The 25,965-nt window shown below is 35.8% G+C and overlaps 1 protein-coding gene across 6 annotated transcripts in view; it reads right to left on the bottom strand.

Moving 5' to 3' along the window:
- The window catches only part of DCLK1 (doublecortin like kinase 1), a 246,565-nt gene that overhangs the window by 53,250 nt on the left and 167,350 nt on the right, over positions 1-25,965 (bottom strand). For 3 of the 6 annotated variants that reach the window (XM_027650913.1, XM_027650922.1, XM_027650903.1), the window contains exon 6: positions 15,781-15,875. In XM_027650913.1, coding sequence (XP_027506714.1) covers positions 15,781-15,875 — 95 coding nt within the window. Of the gene's footprint in view, positions 1-5,063; positions 9,900-15,780; positions 15,876-16,787; positions 16,987-25,965 lie in introns of those variants that run through there. The other 3 variants (XM_027650941.1, XM_027650931.1, XM_027650951.1) reach the window with 3 other exon arrangements.

Below are 25,965 nucleotides of genomic sequence, written 5' to 3'. Positions count from 1 at the left end.
CTTAATCAGTTTTTGGACTGCCTCTTGACAACAGAAGTGAGCACTGACTGATTTTATGCAGTTTGCTAAGATATTCCTGCCCTTGTTTAATGGTTAGGATGTGTTTGTGTATGTGCAATTCCTGTGCTAAACTTCACAGGACGCCTCAGTAAAAACTTACCTCTGGTTCATTTTTGAACAAATGAGCAGATGTGGATGAAGGTAATGGAAAAATGCTAGGAGTTCTCATGTCTGGAGAAGTCACTCTAAAACACTATTTTTATTCACATGTAATGGGAGAATTGTTTCCTTTACAGTCCTGCTTGCAAAATAAGCAGAAAAATATGTTTTCTCTACTCATTCAACTGTGTTTGTTTGTTTTCCTAGACCAGGTATCCAATTTCATACTTATTTTATCACTCCACAGTATTTTCTTCAAGGAATTACCATTTAATTATTTTTAATATTTGTTACTTCTACAATCAGGAATTAATCACTACAACACTTAAAGGGGTATAAACACAAAAAGATTAGTGCTGGATTTTCAAAAGATTACTAAACAGCTACTTTTTAAATTTTTTGCATTTTAAATAGTGAGATTGCACTTCTCAGTATATGTTAGGTCAAAGCCACTGACTGCACACCACTGCAGCTTTCTTTAGCAGTCTGATAGTCTCTTTACAGAGTTTTGCACCCTTTGCTTTCATCTGTGAGTATGGGAGATGGGAAAATCGAGACCTAACTTGGTGGCCCCATCTTTTCAGAATGTATGCCTAGAGAGACTCAAATTTCTATTTGAGGACTTAATTTTTCAAGGAACTTAAAACAAGGTTTAGCTGAGAACAGAAACTGCTCAGTCCTTCCAAAATCAGACACCTTCAAGGGCCCATTTTAACAAAGCGCTTTAGCAAGGGTTTCAATTTAAATACAAATAATCTTGATGGTCTACACATGATTGAAATTAAATTTAATCCTAATTATGTTTTAGGCATAACTCCTTAAATATGTGTTTTACCTAGGTGTCATCTAACAAACTGAAAAAAGTGGCCTGTAAAAAACTGAAAGGAAATTAAAAAAAAAAAAATTGACCTCATATCGATGTTTAAGTGGCCCTATTTCTTTTCTTACTGACCCTATATAAGGATGGGAAGGCTAAGATGCCATTAGTTAACTGAAGAAGAACTGAAGAAGAACTGAAGCAACGTATCAGTAGCATATACCATATCACTGGTCTGCAAAAAAGGTATACTGCTCCTTTAGTGTCATCTGCCTGCGAAGCACTGGCATGGGAGCAGAGGCAGAACTTGCCAGTGACAAGGAAGCAGTAGTTAAGAAGACATGTTAAAAATACTCACCAAGATTTTTCAAACTTTAAATAGTAAGTGAAAAATATATAAAAACATACTTTTTATTACCTTTGTTGAACCTCTCCTATTAAAACAACAGACTAAAAAGAAATCAGGAACTGGACATACATTCACCAAGTCTGCTGGCGGCCCCTCTTTCACAATTAAAGAGACGTTACTAGATAAACACGACACAAATATTTCTGTCTTTATTCAGTCCTCTGGAACAACATGCAAGCATTTATTTATTTATCTTTACTTCAGCTAGAAGGACATTCCATTTATTTAGACTTTAATTAGCTCGTTGTTCTCACAAGCTGAAAGCCCTCCGGGTCCAGCAATCCTTGTGGGTCTCAGTGTTCCTTCCAGTTGGCTTGCCAATCGCGAGGCAATCTGTCGTGCGCGTTGTTGCTCTCACAGATGTGGACCCCATTAAGGATCTTGCAGATGGGGAGGGGAGAAAAACAAACCCTAAGCAAGAGCACAATCTCTTCAACACACAGACTTTAATGCAATTAGCTGTTTTAATTTTAAGAGATGCTGAGATGCTTGGAATGCCATCGCTTTTATGAAGGTGTGCCATAAAAATGGCCATGTGCTGGCAACCTGTGCAACTGGACCCTTTTAAATCTGTGTAAAAGCGATGGCATAAAAAAATCAGGTCTTTGGTGTAAGGATTTCAGATCCTATTCAGGTTTATATAACAGATGGCCAGCACACCACACGTCTCATTGATGTGAATCTAGACATTAGTGCTATAGAGTTTCATCCATGTCTCACTGGGAGATTTATTTAGCAACTGTTTGGTAAATAGTTTGTAACTCAGTGGAAATTGTGCTAAATCCATGAAAAAAAGGCAGTAAAATAAAAACTACTGTAATTTCTCTCTCCAAATACTCACCTTTGTCCTAAATTAATCTTAAAATCCCACTCCCAAATAAATAGCAGGAATTATTATTGTGGACTACTAGTGTCAGCAGTTATGAAAAGAGACTTAAATAAGTATGACTAGAAAGTTTGTTAATGCAAATCAGATTCCTGATTCTCAAACACTGCATTCTATTTTCTAAACCTCTTGAAACCTTTATTAGTGCATATGGAGCCTACAAAGTCTCTCAACAATAGATTCCTTTGTATTTTTCTAATGTGAAGGAAGCATCTGGATGAAATATGAGTAACAGAAAAGCACACAGGTGTAAAGCTAAGTTTGGATCTCATGCAGTTTGCTCTTTTAGAAATGGGCTTAATGAACTGAGGATTAAAATCATAAACAAAGTCTAAATTCAGGAAACAGGATAAGGAAATTATTAATGTCTTCAAATTACACCACCTAAGATTGTTCCTATTCCAAAGAATTCTACAGAATTAAAAAAAAAATACAAAAAGATATGTATGTCAGTAATATGTGTAAGATTAACTTCAACTCAGCAAGGAAAAATAGCATTAAAACCAAAACCAAGCAGTTAAGCAACCGTGCTTGCCTCTTTTAGAGCCCATACTACTGTTCAGTCTGGTTATAAAAACCCTTTGCAAGGTAGCTGTCATGAATTTCTGACACAGTCAGTTCTTTTGACTAAAGATGATCACAGCTAATGGCAAAATAAAGACAAAAGTCCAGTGCAAGCGTTAGCACTTTGAAGGACTTTGAAGGGATCAAAAAATTCCTGTAACAGCGTTAGGCAAAAAAAATGTCAATCAACAAACAGCAAAATGGTACATCACCAGAGAACAAAAGTAGAGGACAGCTGATTTAAAACAATAAAATAATGCATTTCGAGGCAACTTTTAAGAAGATAAACTGTTTTTTTTTATTATTCAGAGAGAAGCAAAGGGTTACACTGAAATTCCCGCTCCCAGCTATATCCAGTGAAAATGTTTTCCATTTTCTTTTGTTTAACCTTACATTTTTTTGCCCAGTCAGCTGAGACAGGGGAAAAAAACTTTCATGTAAACAGTACAGAATTGGCAAAAAAATTACTTTATGGAGAAACAGCCAATCCACAATCTTCATGCTGAAAGAATGGAAACCAATGAAGTTCAGTGTACAGAAAGAGAAATGATGCAATTGTTTTCTTTTGAAATTTGTACACTGCACTAAACTGGCACATGGGATCGAAATTTATTTATAAACTATTTAATCTGGAAAGGAACAACAAAAAAAAATCACTTCCCTATGTAGAGCCTCTCTCAGAACTGGGCAGGATGTAGAATTGTGGATAAGTAGCCCGTTTACATGTATTATTTTGTTGTTCATTTGTGCAATTCAGGATTTACACAGCTTGGAGAAGAGATAAGTTCAAATGACACAAGCAATTATCTGGTGTATGTTGTTCAGGGTCTTGTGTTGGTTTTCTTCTTTGAGGGACAGAGGGACAAATGGGAGAGTTTGCAAGGAAATAAAGCTGACAGATTGGAGTTAAATTTGCAAACTGAAGCATTTCATTTTAAGATTCCCTTACTGAGCTTCAGTGTTGGATGCTTATACACTCATTTGATTTGTGCAACAAGAAAATTCTGAAAGACCAACATAGTTTCCTACACGGTATTTAACAGTAAACTTAAATATAACCTCCTAAAGCTGCTTCCAAAGCTGAGCCGTAATTCAGAGTGTAGGTTCACTGAGCCTTTGGCATCCTTCAGAAAAGACTAATGATATTTAAATAAAAAAAAAAAAGGGGGGGAGTATCAGATTCATGGTATTGGAAGTTATTACTGTATCCTCACTGTGGTTAACATTAAAAGTTACATGTGCAGTGATGCAATGTGAAGGTTTCCTTTTACCTCTTCTGAAGTTATCTGGAGGTAAAATTTTCCAGATAACTACAGAATACATATTGAAAGGCCATCGAAAGACGTTCTTATTTCTTCCACCTAATTAAGGGCACAGCATAATTGCCACTTTTAATCTATTTGAGTTATATCTTAAAAGCCCTCCTGGTATTATCTCTTTCTTGGTAGAGACAGAAACCTCAATTATTTTGTTTCTAGCCTTCTTCATTTCTCTAGTACTGTTTCCTTGCTACATCTGTACACCTTTTTTAGGCAGTCCTATTTACTACCAGAGGATTTCAAAACTAGAACTTTTATAAGGCCACAGATCCCTCCAGGAGAGCGTCTGAACATCAGCTGAAGCATTAAGCTGGCAGATGACATGTCAGAAATTGTAACATCTCTCTTCCCCTGCCCCTGTCAAACAAGAAATAAAACTAGGCTATGGATATCTATTTTTAAAGAGTGGAAAAATATATCAAGAAAATGAGGTACTTATTTTAAAACACTGCTGCTATGTTTCAGTACTATTAGCTTTTCACAAGCATATTTTCCTAATACTTTTCTGAAGGGGAGTGCTGCTGTAGCTGAGCTGTCAGTAGGGATCTGGTACCTTGCTTTGGATAGTCTACTAATTCCCCACTTCACACTTCAAATCTACCCCCTCATGTGCACACAAACTTACCCATAAGCAATTCAAAGTAGGTATATTTACTGTCTCAAAAAGACCCACTAGAAACCAAATTCTCCCTTGAAGGATTTTTTGTATCTATATGCTAGAGACCAGAGTTTATTATTAAAAAAGACATTGAATACATCTACTGTTTAAAGGAACATGATGCATGAATCCCATATGCTTATTCTAAGGATAGATGGACAATGCTGATGCAAAATCAAAAAGTAATACTAGCTGCAAGTATTTTTTTAAAGCCCGTTAATCTGGTTCCAAAACAAACTCACTGAACAGTGTGCATTTTTTAAATATATTTATTACATCACTTACAATAATCTACAGTAATGTTAAATCTAGTGAAACAACAAATTGCAATCAGGATGACATGGTCGAATATGAAACACAAGTACAATACAGTATGATGAAACAATGGCACAAAAATGAAGGTGATTTTCTTCAGCTGATTATAAGAAATAAAACATTCATCGGCATTTATTTTTGCAAGTTTTACATTTTTTGTTGATAAATCAACAGCTTTCTTTTTGGTTTCCTGCATCACATTAATACAAAAATGGTACATTTTTAAAAGCAAATATCCAAGCACTTTTCATTAAAAAAAATAATTGTATGCATAACTTTGTAAAATCTTAACCTTATGTTGTAAATGTGCCAATATTTACAATATTATAGTGCAACTAAGAAAATGAAGAGACCTTAGCACAAACATTGTTAGCTCCTCTTTCACTAGAGTCCAAATTCCAAAACACTGTATTGCAGGGCAAACTACAACCTAATTACCCCATATAACATCAGACAACAAATACACACTGAATACAGTACAGCTTTTTTCATACTTCACTGCTGAGGGTTAATTTAAGCAAATTCAAATATAATGAACATGGGCAAATACAGACACTAAAATGCATATGAATACGTATGTGTGCACTGCGTGTGTTTTCCACTCTTTGCTAACGTGCGTGTACACAACACATATATCTACATACCCATTGCCTTCTGCAGGGAGTTAGGGCGCTCAGCCTGTCTGAGATCAGGTGCCAGGTGAAAAGAAGCAAACTGAGCCAGAGGAATCGCGTTAAGACAGCAAACACAGCCAGAATAGCCCCTGCTCTGCTCAGCAACCCCTGCTTTCTGAACAGAGGGGTTTCCTGGGTATAGCACACCCATTTCCAAAGAGTGTGATAACCACTTGCCTGCTTTGCTCTGCATGTGAGGCTACTGCTGGCTGTGTTACATAACGATATTTTTCATCTCTCATAGTTACAAGCTCTCATCCTGTCACTAACAGATAAAACTGAAAGTGAAGATTAAATAAAGAACAATCTTGTACTCTGTTGCACTCTATTATCTGGATACAACAAAAAGCACAGACAACATTAATCTAAGTATTCATCAAGTAATGAGGTAATTTAGCACCATGAAGATTTTTTTGTCTGTTCATTTCTCTGCTATTTTTGACAAAACAGTAAACTTGGGTTGATCAGAGGTTCTTTTCTATATTATTGTTAATTCATTTTAACATTCAGAGTGCAGACATTTTTGTACCATGCTGCACTGTATAAAGTTCACACTGCAGTCTGGATTATGAAACTGCAAAAGAAAACACTATTATTTATCTCAATTGTTATGCCACACAATCTCACCCCAGTTGTTCTTCAAGGCTGTTGAATACCATATATACTTTCTTATAATATATATTTATAGCCACAATATTAATGCCCCAGAATTTTCATCTTTCAGCCAAATATGCCCTGCGATAATGGTTTGAAGAGAAAAATAACTAAATAAAATGTGTTGTTGCTGAATTATTTTACAAACTGGAAAGCAATTTTCACATAGCATAATGAATATTTAAGATTTTACTGATTTTAACAAAAGAAATTCTAATATTGCATGACTTAATATACTGCAGAACAATGTGGTTCAAGAGGAGGCATAAGACTGAACATGTCAAAATAATACCATTTCAATTTTAGGATTAATGTTTTGTCTGTGTGTATGTATTTGTGCATAAGGTCCTATCCTTCCTACCTTGGAGTCAATGGCGGTTTTGCCACTAACTTTGCTCAGTTTGAATTTAGCCCTTGTCTGTAGATGTGGTCTTTTAAAATTGTACAGGCTTCTTCAAGGGAACTGCTCAGCAGGTACTGGTTGGTGCAGCTCCACTGACTTTAACAGAGCTGTAGTGAATCCCACTACATGAGCGTCCTCCCATTAGCAACATTTTCCCCACTTATTTGTTTAAAGCCACGAATGTGACATAACTGCACATGGATTTCAAAGCCATTTATCTATGTAAGTGTGTATGTAAATATAAACACACACATTCTGTGCTTCACACGTGAACTGTTCGTTGCATAAAAAAAGTAAAGAGATTTTAAAAAAACAAAACATAAAGTTGCAGAAAGCATTAGAGAAATAATCACAAATATTCATAAAGCTCAAAGAGAAGGAAAGCATTCACAATCTATACAAGACTCTTTAGCTACATCATAATCACCTTAGAGTAGGCACAAATAATGCAGCATAGAGAACTATCAGAGGTTCAAACACTATAAAGTTGCTTAAGCTATTCTGTTATTCAATGCAGTTGAAATCTAAGGACAAACTAAAACCTGTGCTGTTGCAAGCAGAACTACAGCATCAAGGAACACAATTTCAGTTTCACTCATAAAGTGAAACCTTCTGGTCTTGCTCAAAAGAAACATTTCATTTCTGCTCATGTATAATGGGAATTACATTCCACACAAAAAGGATCTCAAAGTCTATAAACAGTGTACCTTTTCAATCTCCAAAGGACTTTCATTCCTTAAATGAAATATTAATGATACGTATTGCCCCTGAATAGCCCCTTAATATAAGTCATATGTTGAAATGATTAAATGCTATGGACTAGCATATTCTTTTTTAAAACAGTCTTGATGGAGAACTCACTATGATAACAATTACTGGTATAAGGTCCATTTTTATTTTCCACGGCTAAGCAAGGCCATGGGATTCAGGTTTGCTGGCAATCTGTGCTCCCTGTGCAGAACAAACATTCTTAATAAACCGCCTTAAGCAGCAGTAGCCTATATGGGAGACAGGAGGAAAAATAAAATTCCTGGAATTTATTTTCTTTGCAGGAAAAAATGATTTTCAAACCATCAGTACGTATTTCATTCAATCTGTTGGAATTGCCTGAAGTTGTGGAAACTGATCCCGATGCACCTTTACACAATATGCATTTCTTGGGATCAATAAAACATTTTATAAAGACATAGCCTCGCAACAGCTGAAAATGCAAGTAACTTCACAGCTATGAACATTTTCAAGTTCAGAACAACCTTAGGATTAGGGTATGGGGCAGGGGACGTACTGTTCTCATGGCTGGGAACAGTTTTAGGTTGAAATCTGAAGCAGGAATGACAAAACATGCATTTCAAAAAGGAATGACCTAACTGCTCCAACAAACCTGCCAGATCAATGACTTTCTCTTCAGGTGATACTGGAACCAAGTGTTGAAAACAGAGAAGGTAAGTTTTGTATTCTGCTGCCCTTTTACTCCTGTTTGCAAACATCCTCCACAAATAAAATTGTATTGATACAGTGAAGCCATAACATCACATGCCAATATTTTCCATCCACTGAATTTTATTATTTTATTTTGTTAAATCAGTGTAAAGGAATTATTTCACTACATTTAAAAGTTGGCATGTGGCAGCTAAGCATTTTCTGCAATTAAGTAAATCTTCCTGATTTCAAAATATATTAAATCATCACTAAGTAGCTCAAAAATATAATCTCTATAGATTTTTGTTGAGAATCAGAATTACACTGATTTCTAATTCTTAAATCATTAGTATTTGAGAAAATGAAAGGAAAGGTATAAGACTGCAAACACGTATGATCACTACACTACAGGTTTAAATATAACGTACAATGAAAAATATTGCTATTACATAAATTAAGCAGACTAAGATTCTCACAATAAAGCAGCAGAAAACAAATAAAAATTAGTAGGTATTTGTTAAGCAACTGGTTATAATGCACGACCTACTTTAACACTAAAGGAGTTTTGCATATTCATGCCGTACAAAATGACCACCTCTAGAAATTGTGAAAGTACAGGAATTGAGTCAATAGGAAGATGATTTATAATACCACCATTTCTATAGGCTTTCATTTTAAAATGTATAAAATGTCTTATTATAGCAAATACAAAATCATGCTCCCATTTTTAACATAAGGGAAAATAATCACTAGTTTCTCAGGCAAAATGTATTTCTCCAGAAGGTGTATATGTATGTCAGATGACACTGCTAGCTATCAAGGCCCCATACTTCCCCGATCAGAAATCTGTCCATATTTACTTGCAACACATGGATGATCAGCATTAACAGCTCTTGCCAGGTAAAACATTCATACTGCCTGTGAACACCCTTCTGTTTACAGTTATCAGATGGTAAGGCAGTGAAAAGAATTTGAACGCTGCTTTGAAAGCATTTACTTTTGTCCTGTTGCCACACAGGATTTCTTCACTTTCTTTTCATTTAGATAAAAAGACTAAACTTAGAGTGTTCCAAATGTGCGCGTCGAGATCAGACAGCGTGGTGCAAGCAGTTTAATATGGCAGGTTTTTTCTTTTCTGCATTTTACCTATTCGTTGGTAAAAGCAAAGTATTCATTAACTGTTCATACCAAAATGAATAAAGATATCTATGGTAAAAACAGAACATATAATCAGCACCTTAGATGATAAAAATAGCCCTATTCATAACTGTGCCCACTATGGATTTGTGCGTTATATTCCTTCTTCCTTAAAGTATGCACAATGCTGTTCTGGATTTGACGGACATATTCAATGGCTCATTCATTACGAATTCTTGCATTAAAATGCAGTGGTAAAGCCAAAAATACCCCCACAGACTGGAATTAATTTGGCCCCATGTTGTTAATATTAAATATGCAAAACTCTTTTGTGCGATTCACTATTACTGTAAATTAGCAGCTATTTTCTTTAAAAATGTTAAACCTTCATCAAATCACAAACCATAAACATTGTTCCATTTTCTCTTTTACACTGAGTCTCCTACTGAATCCATATCATCCGAAGAGAGTGGGCGATACAGGTCCTGTAAGATGAAGTGCAGTATAGATTTGTTTATTGTGTTTGATTTGTTGCACTGTAAGTGTCTTATATTCTTTTGGTTACTGTGGACCAGAAGACATTGTTTAACATAAAATACACATGTTCTATATACTCATATTTTTGTCTTAATGTCATATTATTTTTTAATCAACAAATAGATGGTTAGTAAATAAAGCTGAAGTTTCAATGTACAACATATTCTATGAGGCGATTATTTTTTTCTTTAATTCTTTCCAATTAAACACTATTAAAACAATATTTGTCTGTTCTGGAGAGTCTCCTGATGGTTTGGAAACTTGGAAATATGAATTTAACCTTAAAGGGAATTTAACCTTAAAGGGATTATATTTTCCTTTTTGCTGTTTTGTAAACAGCAGAAGTAAAGTAAGTGCTTACCTTATAAAAGGTAATAAAAACTTGCCACCCACTGGTGATATAGCATAGATCCAACAACATTTGAGCCCCGGAATGCTGACACTGAACATTGCTGTTACCTATATCGTACTGACAAATGGTGTCCCTTTTCCACAGTTTTTCTGTGTCAGTGTGTATGTATAAAAAGATGGTGTGTTTTACATTCATCCCCCTGTCATGGTCTCTTTCTGATGGTAGCCAAGCAACCAGCTCACAACAGCAGAGGGAGAGTCTGAGTGTGCAGATCCACTTCATTCTTTCAACACACACTCCAAGCATCCTCTGATGGATCGGATAATCCTCAAATGCCAGCGGTGTTAGGGTATGATACATTGCCCTATCCCACCTACACATCACAACAATCCTTGTCAAGACACACTACAGCACAGAATGAAAGAGAAAGTTCAGAAAAGAGAAGTGGTAGAGGACAGGGTACTGTCTTTTTAAGGTGAATTAGGTATAACTGATGGTTCAGAGGGGTTCTGAATAGGCAGGTGCCCAGCACATCTCACAGGCATTCTCTGATATCTTTAAGGTGTTTTGGGGGATCCTTTCAAAATAGAACATATGAACAAAATACAACAAAAAAACTTGTAAGACAAAATACAAGAACACATGAGAATGGGAACACTGATGGAGTCAGCTTTAGGGTTGACCTTGGTTGGGTTTGACTGGGTTTTTTTAATTGCAGGAAGATAACTGAGACAAGAAATGAACAAATCTGAAAGCTATACTAAAAAACAAGTACCAGCTAAAATGAATGCTTCACAAATTTCAAATTTACAAGGTTCTCAATAATCTATGCAGGTTTATATTTTATTTGCAGGCATGATGTAAAAGGGATTCAAGTCCCTTAAAGGGGGTTTTGATTCCCTAGAATGCTTATTCTGTATGTATTCTGCCAATGGGTGTGCATACACACAGTAGAAGATATGTTAGACTGGCAGAGTGAAAATTAGATTTTAAATACATTTCTATTTTCTTGAGAACAATCCAGACAAGAGAAGAATTTTAAACAGAAAAGACCATCTTCTTCTGAATACTAATTAGTTGGTTAATTATTAAAATTTCTTTTGAGCATATACAATTTGGGAATTTCTAATATATAGTACAGAAAAAAAATCTTCTGATTTGCTAGAGAGGGTAGCACTCCAAACTTTTGAATAGTATCTCCCAGGTGACTGTCCTTGCCTCTGAATATAAAAAGATATGCATTGAGAACTGACAAAGAAGATATTTCTGACTTTTAACATTTAGAGAATATTTTTATGTTTATTTTAATAACTCTATGGTTGTTTAAAAGCAAAATCATGCACAAGATTTCAGTGTCATTTTCTCTTTTTTTTCATCTTCTTTTAAATACTTGAAACTTTTAAAAAGTTTTCTTTTCTGAAAGAATTTTTTTGCCTACAGTTAGCCAAAGAGCTGTATTTCTGGAAAATAGGAGGAGAATGTATTTATTATTTTGTATAGATTTATAAAAAGAAAAAAATTGCCGAATGAATCAGACTTCTTGCCATATGCAACTCAAAAAAACTCCTATGTACATAGAATTCAAGTTATTTGTCTGAATAGTCAAAACGTGTCTTAAATCTAATTTTTTATTATTCTATAGGTTGTAAACTCTAAGGAAGTAGAAAAATATTTAAAACAATGACAAGAAACAGAAAATCAGGTACAAAGTATAAAATATGTCCACCTTAATTGAAATAATAGCTGATTACAAGACAGTGGGAAAATAAGCTCAGAAACTATTACAAAAGCTAGTTAAATAAAATGCAGGGGTTGGAATTATGTATATTTATTTTTGTAATTGCCATGTCACCTTTTCTGAGTCTGCCTCATTAACTGCACTCTGTTGGAAATACGTATGTGTGCAATACAATAACTACTTCAAGTGCTAAAAACCTGAATTTCAAATGTTTTAAGCCTGTGTAAAAAAACGTAATGATGTACATACCAACTTAAAACAAGAATCTTAATTTCTTATTTAAGAGTACATATAAAGAAATAATTAAACTACAAGAAAGCATAACTATAGCTCACAGCTTGCTAGTTAAAATACTCAGAAACTGAAAACTGGTTGATAGTTAGCTCAGATAGCTGATAAATTGTTCCTAGTTCACTTTCAACTCCATATATTACACCCATGAAATTAATCTTTCAAGCCTTACTTTCCTCAGATATAGACTGAACTTTACACAAGATTATCAAAAAATATCTTTCCCTGATTTCTGAATTTCTGGAAGCAACTCATCCACATACATATGCAAGAGAGAAAGAATAAACTTTATCTTTTTATATTCTCACTTCTGAGGGTAGAAAATTTTACCTGTAGGATTACAAGAGTACTGTTTTCATGACTATGTACCACAGCAGCATTTTTGGCTTTATTTATATCAATGGAAAGCCTTCCATCAAAGGCCAGTATTTATTTTTTTAAAAAGGTGAGTGATAAAACAGGGATTAATCAGCTTACTTACTGACATTTTAAGTTGCCTAATGCACTCCACAAGTCTTTACTATTCCCAGGGACAAATCCCTCAGTTTGTGAAATTATCTTCCTTCTGTGCCTCTGAATTCAAAAGCATGACTTCTTCTCACCTGTACTTTGCAGGAAAAACACTGGTAGCCTGCCTAGACTCCTCAGCATTGTGACATCCCAAGCCTAAACTCCCCCATACCACTTGGATGGGGATGCTGAAGAGCTGATTGATTAGTTATGTCAAGGGCAACCAGGTTATGCTTGAGTAGATGTTCCCTATCACCTTCCAGACCCAGTACCTACCAGTGGCACCCCACATACCTGATGACATGAGGGAACAAGCACTACTCTAACTGCACAGAGAGAGGTGAAGGAAAACCCAAAACACAGTTGAGATGAATTATTTCAGTTCTAAAGTAGTAGATCCCTCAAATTCCAGGTAAAGAGAGAAAGTCAGACCAGTCAGAAGCCCAGCCATCACCCTCAACCCCAGACTGTGGCTCTAGCAGCCGACACTCTTCTTTTGAGGTAGGAATACCTCACCTCTCAACACTGGGGACAAGATGGGCACTTAAATCAATCTCCTCTTCTCTCCTCTATGTCTGTCACATGATACCAGCATTTAACAACCTTCTAGGGAATAAACCTCCTCCTGTAGCTGATTTGTCAGCCCTGTAGCTGAAGCCAATGAAGACAAAGCAAAACGCTTTGGGTTCAAATTTGGTTTATGACAATATGGTACATAAAATAACCTGTCCTTTAAATAAAATTTAAATGGCAACACACAAAATATGGTACTTAAAGTAAACAGAACATAATTTATACTGCTAACAATAAAATTATGACTAGTAAGCACTGTTTAATGCCTATTTTACTAATTGTAATTTATAACCTTTATAATTATATTATATGTTATATTATATTATGTTATATTATTTATGGGGTTTTATTATGTTTTTATATTAAAATTATAACCTTTAATGTCACAACCATATATTTTTACACTGAACTTCTAGCTCATTCACTTTGCAAGTTAAACATGAAAGCAGATGAAATAAATTCTCAGACCAAGTGTAAAGTTTCCATCAGTGAACTTCAGAGAAGTTGATTTTGTAGCCTAAGTAATATTATTGCAATGCATTTTACATGATTGCAATCTATTTTCTGAGGTCATGGGGACTGAATATGAATATCTGAGAATGGAATTCAACTCTTTAACAATGTCTTATCTCTCCTGTAGTTTGCTTCAATATTTATTTTCTATACAGTTAGCAATCTGATTATGTTACCATTACACAGCCTTTTACATCCAAATACCGCCACTAGGTGATCCTGTTACACTTACAAGTAAAAAGAAGCCCATCTGTTCTCCTCTTCACATTTGAAAGTCAGAAACCATGTGGCTAGAAACCTCTCCTGTCTAATGGTGCTGACCACATGGATCCCACTCACACATCCACAAACATTAACAGATAGACATTTCTTCACTGTGAAGAGAGAAGCATCAGTGGTGAGAAAGAAAGCTTAGGAAAGTTACCAATGAAAAGCAACAGCCTTACAGCAAATGCAAATCCACTGTATACTGGTATCATCCATTTAAGCAGACGCCTTCACATCACCAATGTATAATTCATTTGGAAGACTCTTTGTTCCTTCTTCAGTGACTTATTTATGATTCATTATAAGCTACAGAGTAAGAACAAGCAGGTGTGGAAGACATTACACTTAAGGAGATTTTAGTACCAGCTTACCCAACTGGAATTGCATCTTTACTGTCTGTGTATGAGATGATGAAAACCATGACACTACCCTGAGGTTTCAAGCTGCCAGTCACTGACTACCTCTATACTGCAAGATCACAATCGGCTTCCATAGCTATAAACAAGTCATAGCAGAAAGCCAGAGCTGTATCCCAGCCTCAGGTAAGACTTGGGTACAATTCTTCAGCTCACTGGTATATATCAGACATGAAGAAGGGTTTGCAGGCTAGAAGGGAGTCGTTCGTACTACAGCTATTCCTGATCTGGGTATCTGGGGAATCAGGTCTACACTGGTCCTCAAAGTCAAGCACTGCCAATTTTGTATGTAATCCCCTTATTTTGAGAGACACAAATTATGTCTTTATTTAAAAACTGAAAAGGCAGAAAAAGCATGTGTTCAAACTGTGTTTATAAACAGGTCTGAGATACAGAGTACTACCTTAGGGAAGCTTTCATGGAGAACCGATTACAGTTTAGAAAACAGCAGAAGAGAAGATACACAGACATCTGCCCTACTGCTTTTGAACAGATACAATTAATCAAATCAGCGCATGGAGCCTTTTGGGTTGAACGAGTGATATTTTATCAGAAGGTTCCAATAGTAATACAGGTACTACCTTAGTTCTGGATGCTTAGGAATACTGTAGATGCCTCCATACATGATAACTAGGGGGAACCCACAGCTACTACCAACTCTCATCCAGGAAAGTGACTGATAGGTCTCATGTTTCCTTGGTACTGATAGTATCTTCACTGCACATGTCTCTGGTATAACAACTAAATTCTACAGTGCATTCTTCCACCTTGTTTCAAAATCAAAGCTGTTTGAAGGTTGTGCAAGTGACACAATGGCAGTTAGGAAAAAAAAATGTCTTTGATGATGTGAACATTTCCTTCCAGTGAAATGTTTGGAAAAAGAAAGTAAAACAAACAAACAAAAAGTCTTTAAAAAAGGAGAGAGACAAGCCCTGTTTTCCTCCTCAAGGATAAACCAATTCCCAGCATACTTAGTATTTTGACAGACACAGAACAGTTGTATTCCACTGTAGTGTTTTACAAACACATCAAGGACTATATAGCCAGGCTCTTCCACCCTATGGCTCTACACATACACACAAAGAATCAGAGGGGAGAAGGCTATTGGATAATGGTTAAGCAGGATTCTCTCCAGTCATGCTCAGAAATCAGTTTCCTTATTTCCTTACCCTCTGTTTCCGTAGGCTTCCTGGGCTGGTGGGAGATGGGCTTGGAGACTTCCCAGAGCGGGGAGTAGAAAGCTGGCTACCAGGGGTTCCATTTACTAGAAGGACGAGAAACAAAAAAATAAATGCAAGGCATTATTAAAGGAACAAAAAAAACCCATTTTTTTTGCATTCTTTGTTGAACAGATTAATTCACTTTTGCTTAATGTTTTAACCATTAAATAAGGTAATTCACAAAAGAACTGTTTCCTCAGAGTTTCAGTTCATGAAGACAATTTTTATACAGAGTGAAAGCAAATAATTCACAAACCTGAAAAGACTTTAGTCAATGGCAGAGAACATGATCGTGTTTTCTTAAATTGCATTGTTCCTGTACTTGAAAGTGATGGGGAATGAGGTGCTTTGTTAACCTTAAAAGACACTTGTGATATGTAAACCTTTTCATTCCGTTTAGCTATGGTTTGAAGTGCTACCCACTAAAAATAAAATACAGTATTGCTTGCAAGAACAAATCAGCTGCTTGCTTTTCCTCATTCATTTAAACAGATTATTGCAATACTATCTGACCCAAACATTACCTTAGACTTAACCCAGAAGGGCTTTCTAGAGGCAAGTAAATTGGATATAACTCCTCCAGTCTGACCTACAGGAAAGTATCACTTTCTCAAATAAGTAAGTTTCTTCATATATCTCAGTGCCTATCTTTTTAGAAGCATCTTTGCATGCATATGACATTATCCAGTAAATTAACAAAACAATACCAGCAGAGGACAGAATTCTACTACAAAGTAATCACACGAGCGTCTATCAATATTCACACTGAAGCACTGATAGAAACACTACAAAGCATGTATCACATACACATGTAAATATTCTTAAACAAGTAACTGTTATATCACAGTTCACATTTGCAAGCACCAGGAGAAAAAGAATCAACAATCAGAATCCCACATTCTGAATCTTAGGAGAATATTTACATAATTAGGATATCAATAAGGCATTTGACTTACCTTCTATGAGCTCTAACATGGACAAAATCCTAGTGTTTAACCTGATAACAGCAAGCAGCAAAATTCCTACTCTGTACTAAGCCAAGCTGTAGCCAAACTGAGAAGCAATGGGATTAGTTAAGGATAGCTGGGGCTGCTCACAGAGTGAGCTGAATGCGATGCAGGATTCATAAGCAGAAGCCTTTTCTGCGTAAGGCTGACGTCTTCAGAGCAGCAGTGGGAGGTGCAGGTGCTGTCTTAGGGCTACATCAAAGGTGTCAATTAAGCATAATGCTGCTGCTTCACAACGCTGAGCCACCACAACCCCCACTCACTTTCCATGGAGCCCCAAAAGCCTAAGCAATTTTATATGCTGTGCACTGAATCATAATGAGGTGCCTTTGGGGGCAATGTACCAAATGACTCATCCAAAAATCAAAATGACAATAACTCTTGTAAAACCTTGGCTGACTGGCAATCTAGTGAATGCTAATTCCTTTGGATAATACAGTAGGTATTTTTAATAGATTCTTCTTACTTTTTACATAACACATTGTTCTCACTGGTTAATACTGGGCCCACACATTATAAGGAAGAAGCATGTATACCTACCACACCACACACATCAATAAAACACATTATACTGCATGATAAATAATGATCACTTAATAGTGCTTAGGTTCTATGAGTGATCCAATCTCAACATCACTTTGTGCAAGGCATTGTTTAAGATAAAAGTTCAATCTATTTGCATAACCATAGGAACAACAAGATACACTAATTGGATTTAAATAGACTGCTTTTATAGAAAAGGATTCCACTCATCTAGGCTTTGAATTCTCTTTATACAGAGGACAATGGTTTACATAGATCAGCACTCATTCAAATGCTGTACTAAGTGCTGGGGGAACACACATGCATATGTATGTATGTATGTTCATACAGAATTCAGCAAAACATCCTATAGGTCTGGCCAATAATGACTAAAATCAAATTTATTATCAATACCATTGAAATAACTTAGAAAAAGAGCAGGATGAGGACATTAAAAATGAGCTTTGTGGATTCTCAAACTTCTAAAGTTTTAAAAGGCTCCTTATAAAGAAATATGGTATTATTTAGAAACTAATATTAAATCACTGCTATTCACACAGAGCTAGTCCTCAAGACTGCTGAGTAACAGGACCACTGCTCTGCCTTCTCTTTAAACCGAGCAGATACTCTCAGCTATTATTACAAGAAAATTTAAGATAACACATACACTTCAATACACCTTGTAGTACTAGGAACCAGTTACTGTTTCTGATAGATGGACCCCCTTCCCCATAACTTTCAACAGTATTTTTTCTTAGAATTATTATGATAATTATTCTGTCCTGAAGACAAAGACTCAAGGCTACAAAGTGGAACCAGACAAATAGATGCAATGGTGTATTGAACTATTCATGTATTTTCATATTGATGCATACCATGTTGATGAGTAATTACTGGAATGAGAAAAAAAAGTATCCTAAATCCTAAAAACTACCTACTTGTCACCAGAGTATCCAGAGTGTTTAAACTAAGCTCAAATGCTCTCTTCGCCAGCACTTTTAAAAAAGAAAATTATGATAGTTGTGCTTATGTTGGCCATCTCTAACATGTGAAATCAAGAGCACAATTAATGGATCAGGACCCTCAGGAGATTTAAGTGAAGCTTACTCACCTCTTTACCCATATCCAAAATATAAAGGTGCTAAGCACCTAAAATGTGTACTATACAAGGACTCCCTATGGAGAGCTGTTTTGAAGCTCTAGACACGGCAATTAGCACTGGAGATAAACACCTCTTACCAGTCTTTAGGTATCTATTGTATTGGTTTCTACATGTGCAGTAGTTTTCTAGACCTTACTTTAACCAAGTTGCTGTAGTAACATGAGTTGCATAAAAGCAACCATCTAAACCTGACCTGATGAACAATGTACTAGGAGAGTCCACTGCAGTGCAGACTTCCAAAGCTACACAAGATGAATCCAAACCCATAGACCCAGAGCTTTAAGATATGTTGGAGATGAGGCAAAATCATCAAAATTCTCCCCACCTGTTAATTTTGGTGGATTTTATTCCAAACACAGAACTCCGTACATAAACTCTGATGAATGAAAGCCATACAGAGTCTACATTAGGGAAAAGGGACTTAGGTGATGTGGGTTCTATTCCCAACTCTCTGTATGCATCTGCACATACCATCTCTACCGTTTGTTTACTTAAGCTTTAAATTCTAGCAGAATGAAATCTTGTACATGTTATGTTGTCTGTCTTCTGGATGCTCTGCATATCTGGAGATATACTTTACTATTACTAATGATAGTACTAATGTAGCCTTTAGGACTGACATCACAACAGGAATGAGATGGTAATTCCTAATGCTTTCCCAGTATGTTCCAGAGGCCCTCCTTTTTTACGTTCTTGTTTATGGCTTCCTGTCCTTGTGAGTCATTGTATTGAATTTGCAAATAGAGATGATATTAGGTGCTGTGTAGCAGAAAGAGACTGGAGTGATTCTGACCCCTTTGCTGAACACCACTCACAATCATTACACCATTCTTATATAAGCTGTTCATGACCAACAAATGCCGTTCATGCAGTTTGTTGCCGCTCTTGGCAACAAATACATGAATAAAAACTATAATATTTAATAATAACCCTAAATTGCCCTAAAAGCTACTTCTAGGTGGAATGTATTTTGGTTGGAAACTGCATTTCTGTCCAGTATCTGCACTGCATTTCTCACTGACTGACACAGCAGGTTACCACAGGGAACACTGATGTAGATAAAGACATGAAATTGGTAAATCACTGTTGTGATTAATCATGTTATTGAGTGAGGCAAAAGGTTACTTGTCACTTTTTATTCATGAAATGGCAGGGACCAGAGACTTCAGCTTAACACACAGTACCCTCCCATCATCTCATGAAAAGATTTATCAGTTTAAAATTTCACAGATGAAATATGTATTAAAACACTAAAACAGTATCAAAATTATTGTGGCTGCTCTGAGCAGAATGTATGCAACCACTTAGCTGTGAACTCCTTTCCTTACTGTCCTCTCTTGCTGAAGATGCGTAACAGGGCAAGGACTTGCCTTTATATTTGTTTTTCCAGCACCTGGCACACCTGTGAAGGTAGAAAACCGCATAAAACAGAACACTAAAGCTGGATACCAGGATCTACTGACATAAATGCAAAATAGGCTTTCATGTGATAATATTTATAAACTAGTGAAAATGCTGCAAATAAAAAGAACTTTGATGGCATTCCAATAAATAAATTTTGATAGGGTATCTTTTTATTAAGTAATAAAAACAAAAAGTAAGAAAAACTGAATTAAAGCATCAAGTGACAGTCTGAGAAGCCACAAATACCACTGCACTGTATAAAAATAATACTTTCCTATAAAATAGCCTGTTGATTTGCTAGCATATTGTACTCTATAATACCTGTAGAGAAGACTGTGTTTTAAAAAATTGGTTTTCCAAACACAAAAGTATTTGTGAAGAAGAAAAAGGAGACTAAGGGAAAGGAGGAGTGCAGGCTTTTTTTTCAAGCCACAAATTATGAATAGGACAAGTTAACCTAAAAATTATTTACAGAAGTCACAACATGTGTAGGTCATATTCAGCATATGTTAGCTAGAAAATGCTGATGTGAGATCATTGACTGCCACAATTACATCTGCAGGTTTTCACTGTCCTTTCCAAAACATTTTTGTCTCAGTAAGATTATGTATTTGCAAAGTAGTTAGGGAATAAACCATATCTTGCCTTTTCGTTCCTTTTTCTTTTGTATTCTACTTGTACACATTGTGTCATTTTTGTCTTCACAGCAAAAGACAGTGTACAGAGCACCATATAGGCAAGTGCCCTCAGTACAACTCCCCAATAAAGACAAGGTTTTACAGGTTCTACCCTACCATGCAACTGGTTGAGAAAAAAAACCAAATACCAGTACTGCATTCATTTTAACCGGTGATAAACTGTCCTTTTTATATTTAATCTTTTCTAGAGTTTATGTCAAGAAGTTAAGCAAATAGAAGAAGAACATCTCTCTGCCACTAAAGAAAAGTCTTGACAGACCCATACAGAGCTTTCAACTGATCAACAGATCAACAAATTAGAAATGTCAACAGAAAGGATCACCTTCAGGTCAGGTTTACATTCCCCATCCCAGCAGCCACCATTACTTGAGTCCCTGTTAGTCACTGGTACCTGTGGTAACCACACAATGTAACCCAAGCAGTGCAGAGCTCAGCAGGGACTGTAGCCCCCGAATACGTTCAGGGGGCTACATAATAATATAATATAAAATAATATAAAAGAAATCATATAATATAAAAAATAATATAAAAGAAATCATATAATATAAAATAAATCATATAATATAAAATATAAAATATAAAATAAATCATATAATATAAAATAAATCATATAATGTCACTATGATATAGCACTTCTTCCTCAAACCAAAGTTAGTTACGTCTGCACTACCAAGCAGAGAAGTGCTGTAGACGCAGTTATTGCAGATGTATCTTATACCTCAGAAGAAAGGAGACTGCCTTGAATATGCAATTCCCTGGAATGCACTAGTATTTGTTTTTTCTGCAGTCTCAAAAGGTGTGTAGGTAAGTGCCTCTTTTTTTTTTTCCCTCTGCACTTCAGCTGATATCTATGATCTTGGCTGTTAATTTCATGTAGTATCTAATTGAGAGAGCATCTACATGTACGTAAGATTAATGAAAATATTCTGAACTGTTTTGCCTATTTAGAAAGACTAGGATTCTCAAATCAGTCCAAGCAAACAGACTACCAACTCTGAGCATTTTTCTTTATTCAGGGTTTAACTTTTTAATCCTTTAAGAGGGCTAAACTGTTCAGTCTAACCAAATCTATTTCTCTTAGCCACTCTTGATTTTTGTAACAGGGTACAAAATGATAAAACCTAATTTTTTAATTATAAGTATCAAACACAAACACCATAAATAAAAAATTAAAAGGAAGCCATGATCAAAGCAAAAATATCTGGAAATCCTTGGTTCTGCAGTATGACTCCATCACTCCCATGGGTTTGTACTTGTGGCTTCAGGAAAATTTTGCTTCAGCATATTTATTACAAAATCTGTCAGCTGAATACCTACAACAGCGTGAATAAAAACGTGTAACCTCGCCAAAGACAATATGATACATCATGTTCCTTCATTTGGGATACGAAAGACCTTCTTGAATCAGGTGGTTGAAGAAGGATTGTTCCTGGCTAACAGCCTAAGGATGAACTATCAAAATAAATGAAAACATATCTTATTGCAGAGGAACACCTCTACCTCTTTTTTCTCAACTTTTTAGCAGAAAAAAGCACAAGCATCTGATCTAGAGAAGTCTTCAATAAGGTTCAATCTCCATTCCTAAACCACTTCTTTCTTTAGGGGACATCTACAGTTTTGATCAGGGTTTAGTTTGACATGCAGGTTCACAATTTCTTTGCCCAGGTACAATTTAAAATACCCCAACAAATTGTCCTTTGTAATATGACCTACTCTATCCATTCTTCACATATGTTCCCTTCGTCATCCAGAATAGGTATACATCAACCCAGTTATTCTTGAAATAGTCATTTGCCACTAAATAAACTGAACTTCTAAATAACTTTTTTAAACACCAAACCTGAATTGCTATCACAAATAAGATTTCAAGCATGTAAAATATTCTGAGTGATAATTTGAAGGGAACAGGACATTGCTCAGAGGGGACAAGAAGTAAGGTACTCAACCTGGAAAAAAAGAAAGTAGCTGCTTTCGATGAGAGCAGGTCCTGCAAACTACAGTGGGAATTTCAGAAACTAAACCAGAGTTCACTTGAATGAAGCATCTTTCCTTAATTTAGTGGACCAAGAGTGCAGTAGCTTCAGTCATCTCATGCTGCTCTTGATTTGATTAAAAATAATGATCACGAAGAAGTGCTGCTTTCTCTGAATCTGTTAACTCTTCAGCCACACTGAGGCTGCCAACAAGTGTTAATTGGCAGCTGGACAGAAGCTGACAGCTACTGAATAGCCACCTGACACTCATAATTTTCAGTGACCAGCAACAGGCTGATATGCAGTCTCATTGAAATTAAACAACTCTTTTATGATGCCCTTTTCTGAATACTATTTGATGTCTACAAAAACACAATAAAGTGTTTTACAGGCTTTAAGAAGACATCAGAAAATTAAATAGAGGTAAGATTATCTATTGCACTTGGAACCAGACTTCAGCCCTCTGCCAGCCCAGGAGGTCACGCTACCTTTCTCTGCTTTTCTTCTTTGCCTTGTTCTCTGCTTCTCTTCTCTATTTAGACTGAAAGCCTTTTGAAGCAGACAGTATCTCAAATGAATTTGTAAAAAAACAGAAAGCAATCCTCTTGCAGTGAGATTTATGTCTTGTGGTACCGTTTTGAAACACTGTCAGATGTAAATAAAAAACTGAAGAAAACATAATAATGGAGAAGTCAGCCCTTACCACAGATCTTCCAAGCTTGCATGTACTATTGTAAGAAAAAAGTATTCTGTGTTTTTATATAAAAATAGGATGCATCTGCTCTCAGGAGCCAGGGAGGCTACCAGGAAAATATAAGCACATTAAATTTATGCTCTGTTATGAAAAAAAAAGAAAAAGCAAGGATGGAAGAAAGGTGAACACCACCTATGGAAAAGCATACATTCCTCTGAAATATGCCAAGAAATGGTGTAAAGGCAAATGCAGTCTTTTTGCTCATTGTAGACTGTATAGCTCAAGAAATAATAGGGAGCATGTGTTTCTCATTCCCTTACAGACTGATGCATATTAGTTAACCAGAACACAGACTTGAACCTGTGTGGCCCTGAGCACTTTGGTTTTGATAAAGGTCTTTCCCTGCAACCCTGCAGCCTGCTTGCCACTCACAGGTTCCCCTCTTTGCCCCATGCTGCCGTGGCAGTGTGCCTTAGCACTTCTGGGATAGTGGTTTTTATCCTGTTGCTCCTATGCTGTTATTCTCATGGGTATGTATCCGCAAAGCCTGAAAGTGCTGTCACAGTAGGTTCTGTACAGAGCTTTCAGGCTTGCCAAGGAAGCCACCTTTACATATGATGGAGAGAAACAGGCACCTCTAAAGGGTGAAAGTTACCTAACTGCCTTGGAATTATCATTAAAAGCTCTTTTTCCCCCAGTACCAGATGAGATGATGAGGGAAATGGTTCTCCAGAGCAGTGGTTGGGTTCTCACCAAGGAGAGAGGACATTCAGGGCCCTTTGTCTTCTCCTGCATAGAATCAGGGGGCACCAGAACAGGGTGAGACTGAAACAGACAGTGAGGGCCTTCAAGCAAAATAAAATAATTTAATTAGTGAATTCATCTTCAAAGCACTGGATTTGGTAAAACGTTATTGTTTCAAACCTAGAGGTGCAAAAAGGACAGACACAAAACCAACAAATGACCAACCCCCCAAAATAACCCCTTTGACTTCTATAAGCAACTTCAGAAGCTATTGGAAAGTTCATACCACCTCATACCACCATTTGCTCAGAAAAAGGAATTAATGGACTTCATTGCATTTATAAACATTTAGTTCAAGCCAAAATTTGGCTTAATTCATTGACCACTTGAAATTCTATGTCAAAGAAGAGAAACTGTTGTTGAGGATGACATTTAAACGCTTAAACCAGAGAAGATGGTCTACATCTCTTAGCATTATTTCTCTATTATCTCTTATGTATCTATTTCTCCAACAATGGGAAGATGGCCCAAAGACTCTGCCTTCATTAACACTAAGAATGATGAATTCAAATCAGCTATCCTGTGCTGAATGGGAGGAAAAATAATGTTGAATACCTGCATTAAAGGCTACACCATACTATAGATGCACACAGAAGATAATGAAGGGTAACTAAAGGATATCCTTTCATTTTACAGTTTTATCAGTTTTAATATCCAACTTTGAGATTTTAACATCTTAACACAGTCTTTGTCTATGCAATTCTCCTTTTTTTGGCCCATGTAGTTATCCTTGAGTATTATCTTAATATGGACATTAATTTAAGACTGAAGCAGGCATATGATCATTTTGTGCAGCTAGAATGTGCAGACTTCTCAAAACCCAGCAAGTATCAAACAAAAGGAGTCAGATTTTTCTAATTAGCAACATGTTCTTTTCCATACACCTTACTTAGCTTTTTGTCAATGGTACTCTATCCAGAATACTTTCTGTCTGTCCTTTATCCCTACTTCTTTCAACCTGGTTTTATGACAAAACTCTTCACAAAATGATACACCTTTAAATTTTTGGAATATGTATACATTGCCTTATAGAAGGCAATATATATGTATATATATGATCTGAGTAAAGAATCTACTCTTTTTCTTGAGTATTTTATGTATATTGCTAACGAAAGAAAAATCCCTAACAGTAGTAAAGATGAACTGAAAGCACTTTAAAAACATAGAATAAAAAATACATGTACATGCACTTAGCAGTAACAACACAACAACAAAAGCATAACTTGCAGTTATGCACAAGTTATTCAGGAGATTCTCTAATACTGAGATGTTTAATGTAGACATCATGGCAAAAATTATCTGCTCATATGTGCACTAGATGGCAATTTCTCTATTTTGCTACTGTTACAGGTACATAATTCCTAGAAATAGGCAGTATTTTTAGGCCTGCTGGATGGAAGAGAAGTGAAATCTATACATATTGTTTGTATTTCACAGGAGAACTTTTTGTCTAAAAACATTAGAGTCAGTGCTTCTTTTTCTTTCTATTGCTGTTTTTTTTTTTAATGCAATGTCTAATATAAAACTGCATTTTTTAAAAATCATTGAGTATTTTTAGTTTTATGTGATTTTAAAATGATTCTTGAGAGCAAGTGTCCGCTTCGTACAATATTGCTTCCATGTATAAAAATAATACTGATGTAAGTACTCATGTATGTAAGGTTAGAAATAGGTTTCCTGTAATACTCACACAATTTGACCTCACTATTTGCAGAAGGCAAACACAAGAGATACAGAAAGCCAAATCAGAGCCATCACCCCCAATAAAAATAAATTCTATTAGAAACAGATTGAATTGTTTAACCTTTTAAGTTGTTACACATATAGAATAGAATAGAATAGAATAGAATAGAATAGAATAGAATAGAAT

Source organism: Corapipo altera, unplaced genomic scaffold (assembly GCF_003945725.1).
Source record: "Corapipo altera isolate COAL_440 unplaced genomic scaffold, ASM394572v1 0, whole genome shotgun sequence".
Classification (NCBI taxonomy): domain Eukaryota; kingdom Metazoa; phylum Chordata; class Aves; order Passeriformes; family Pipridae; genus Corapipo; species Corapipo altera.
This window is presented reverse-complemented; position numbering and strand designations above follow the sequence as displayed.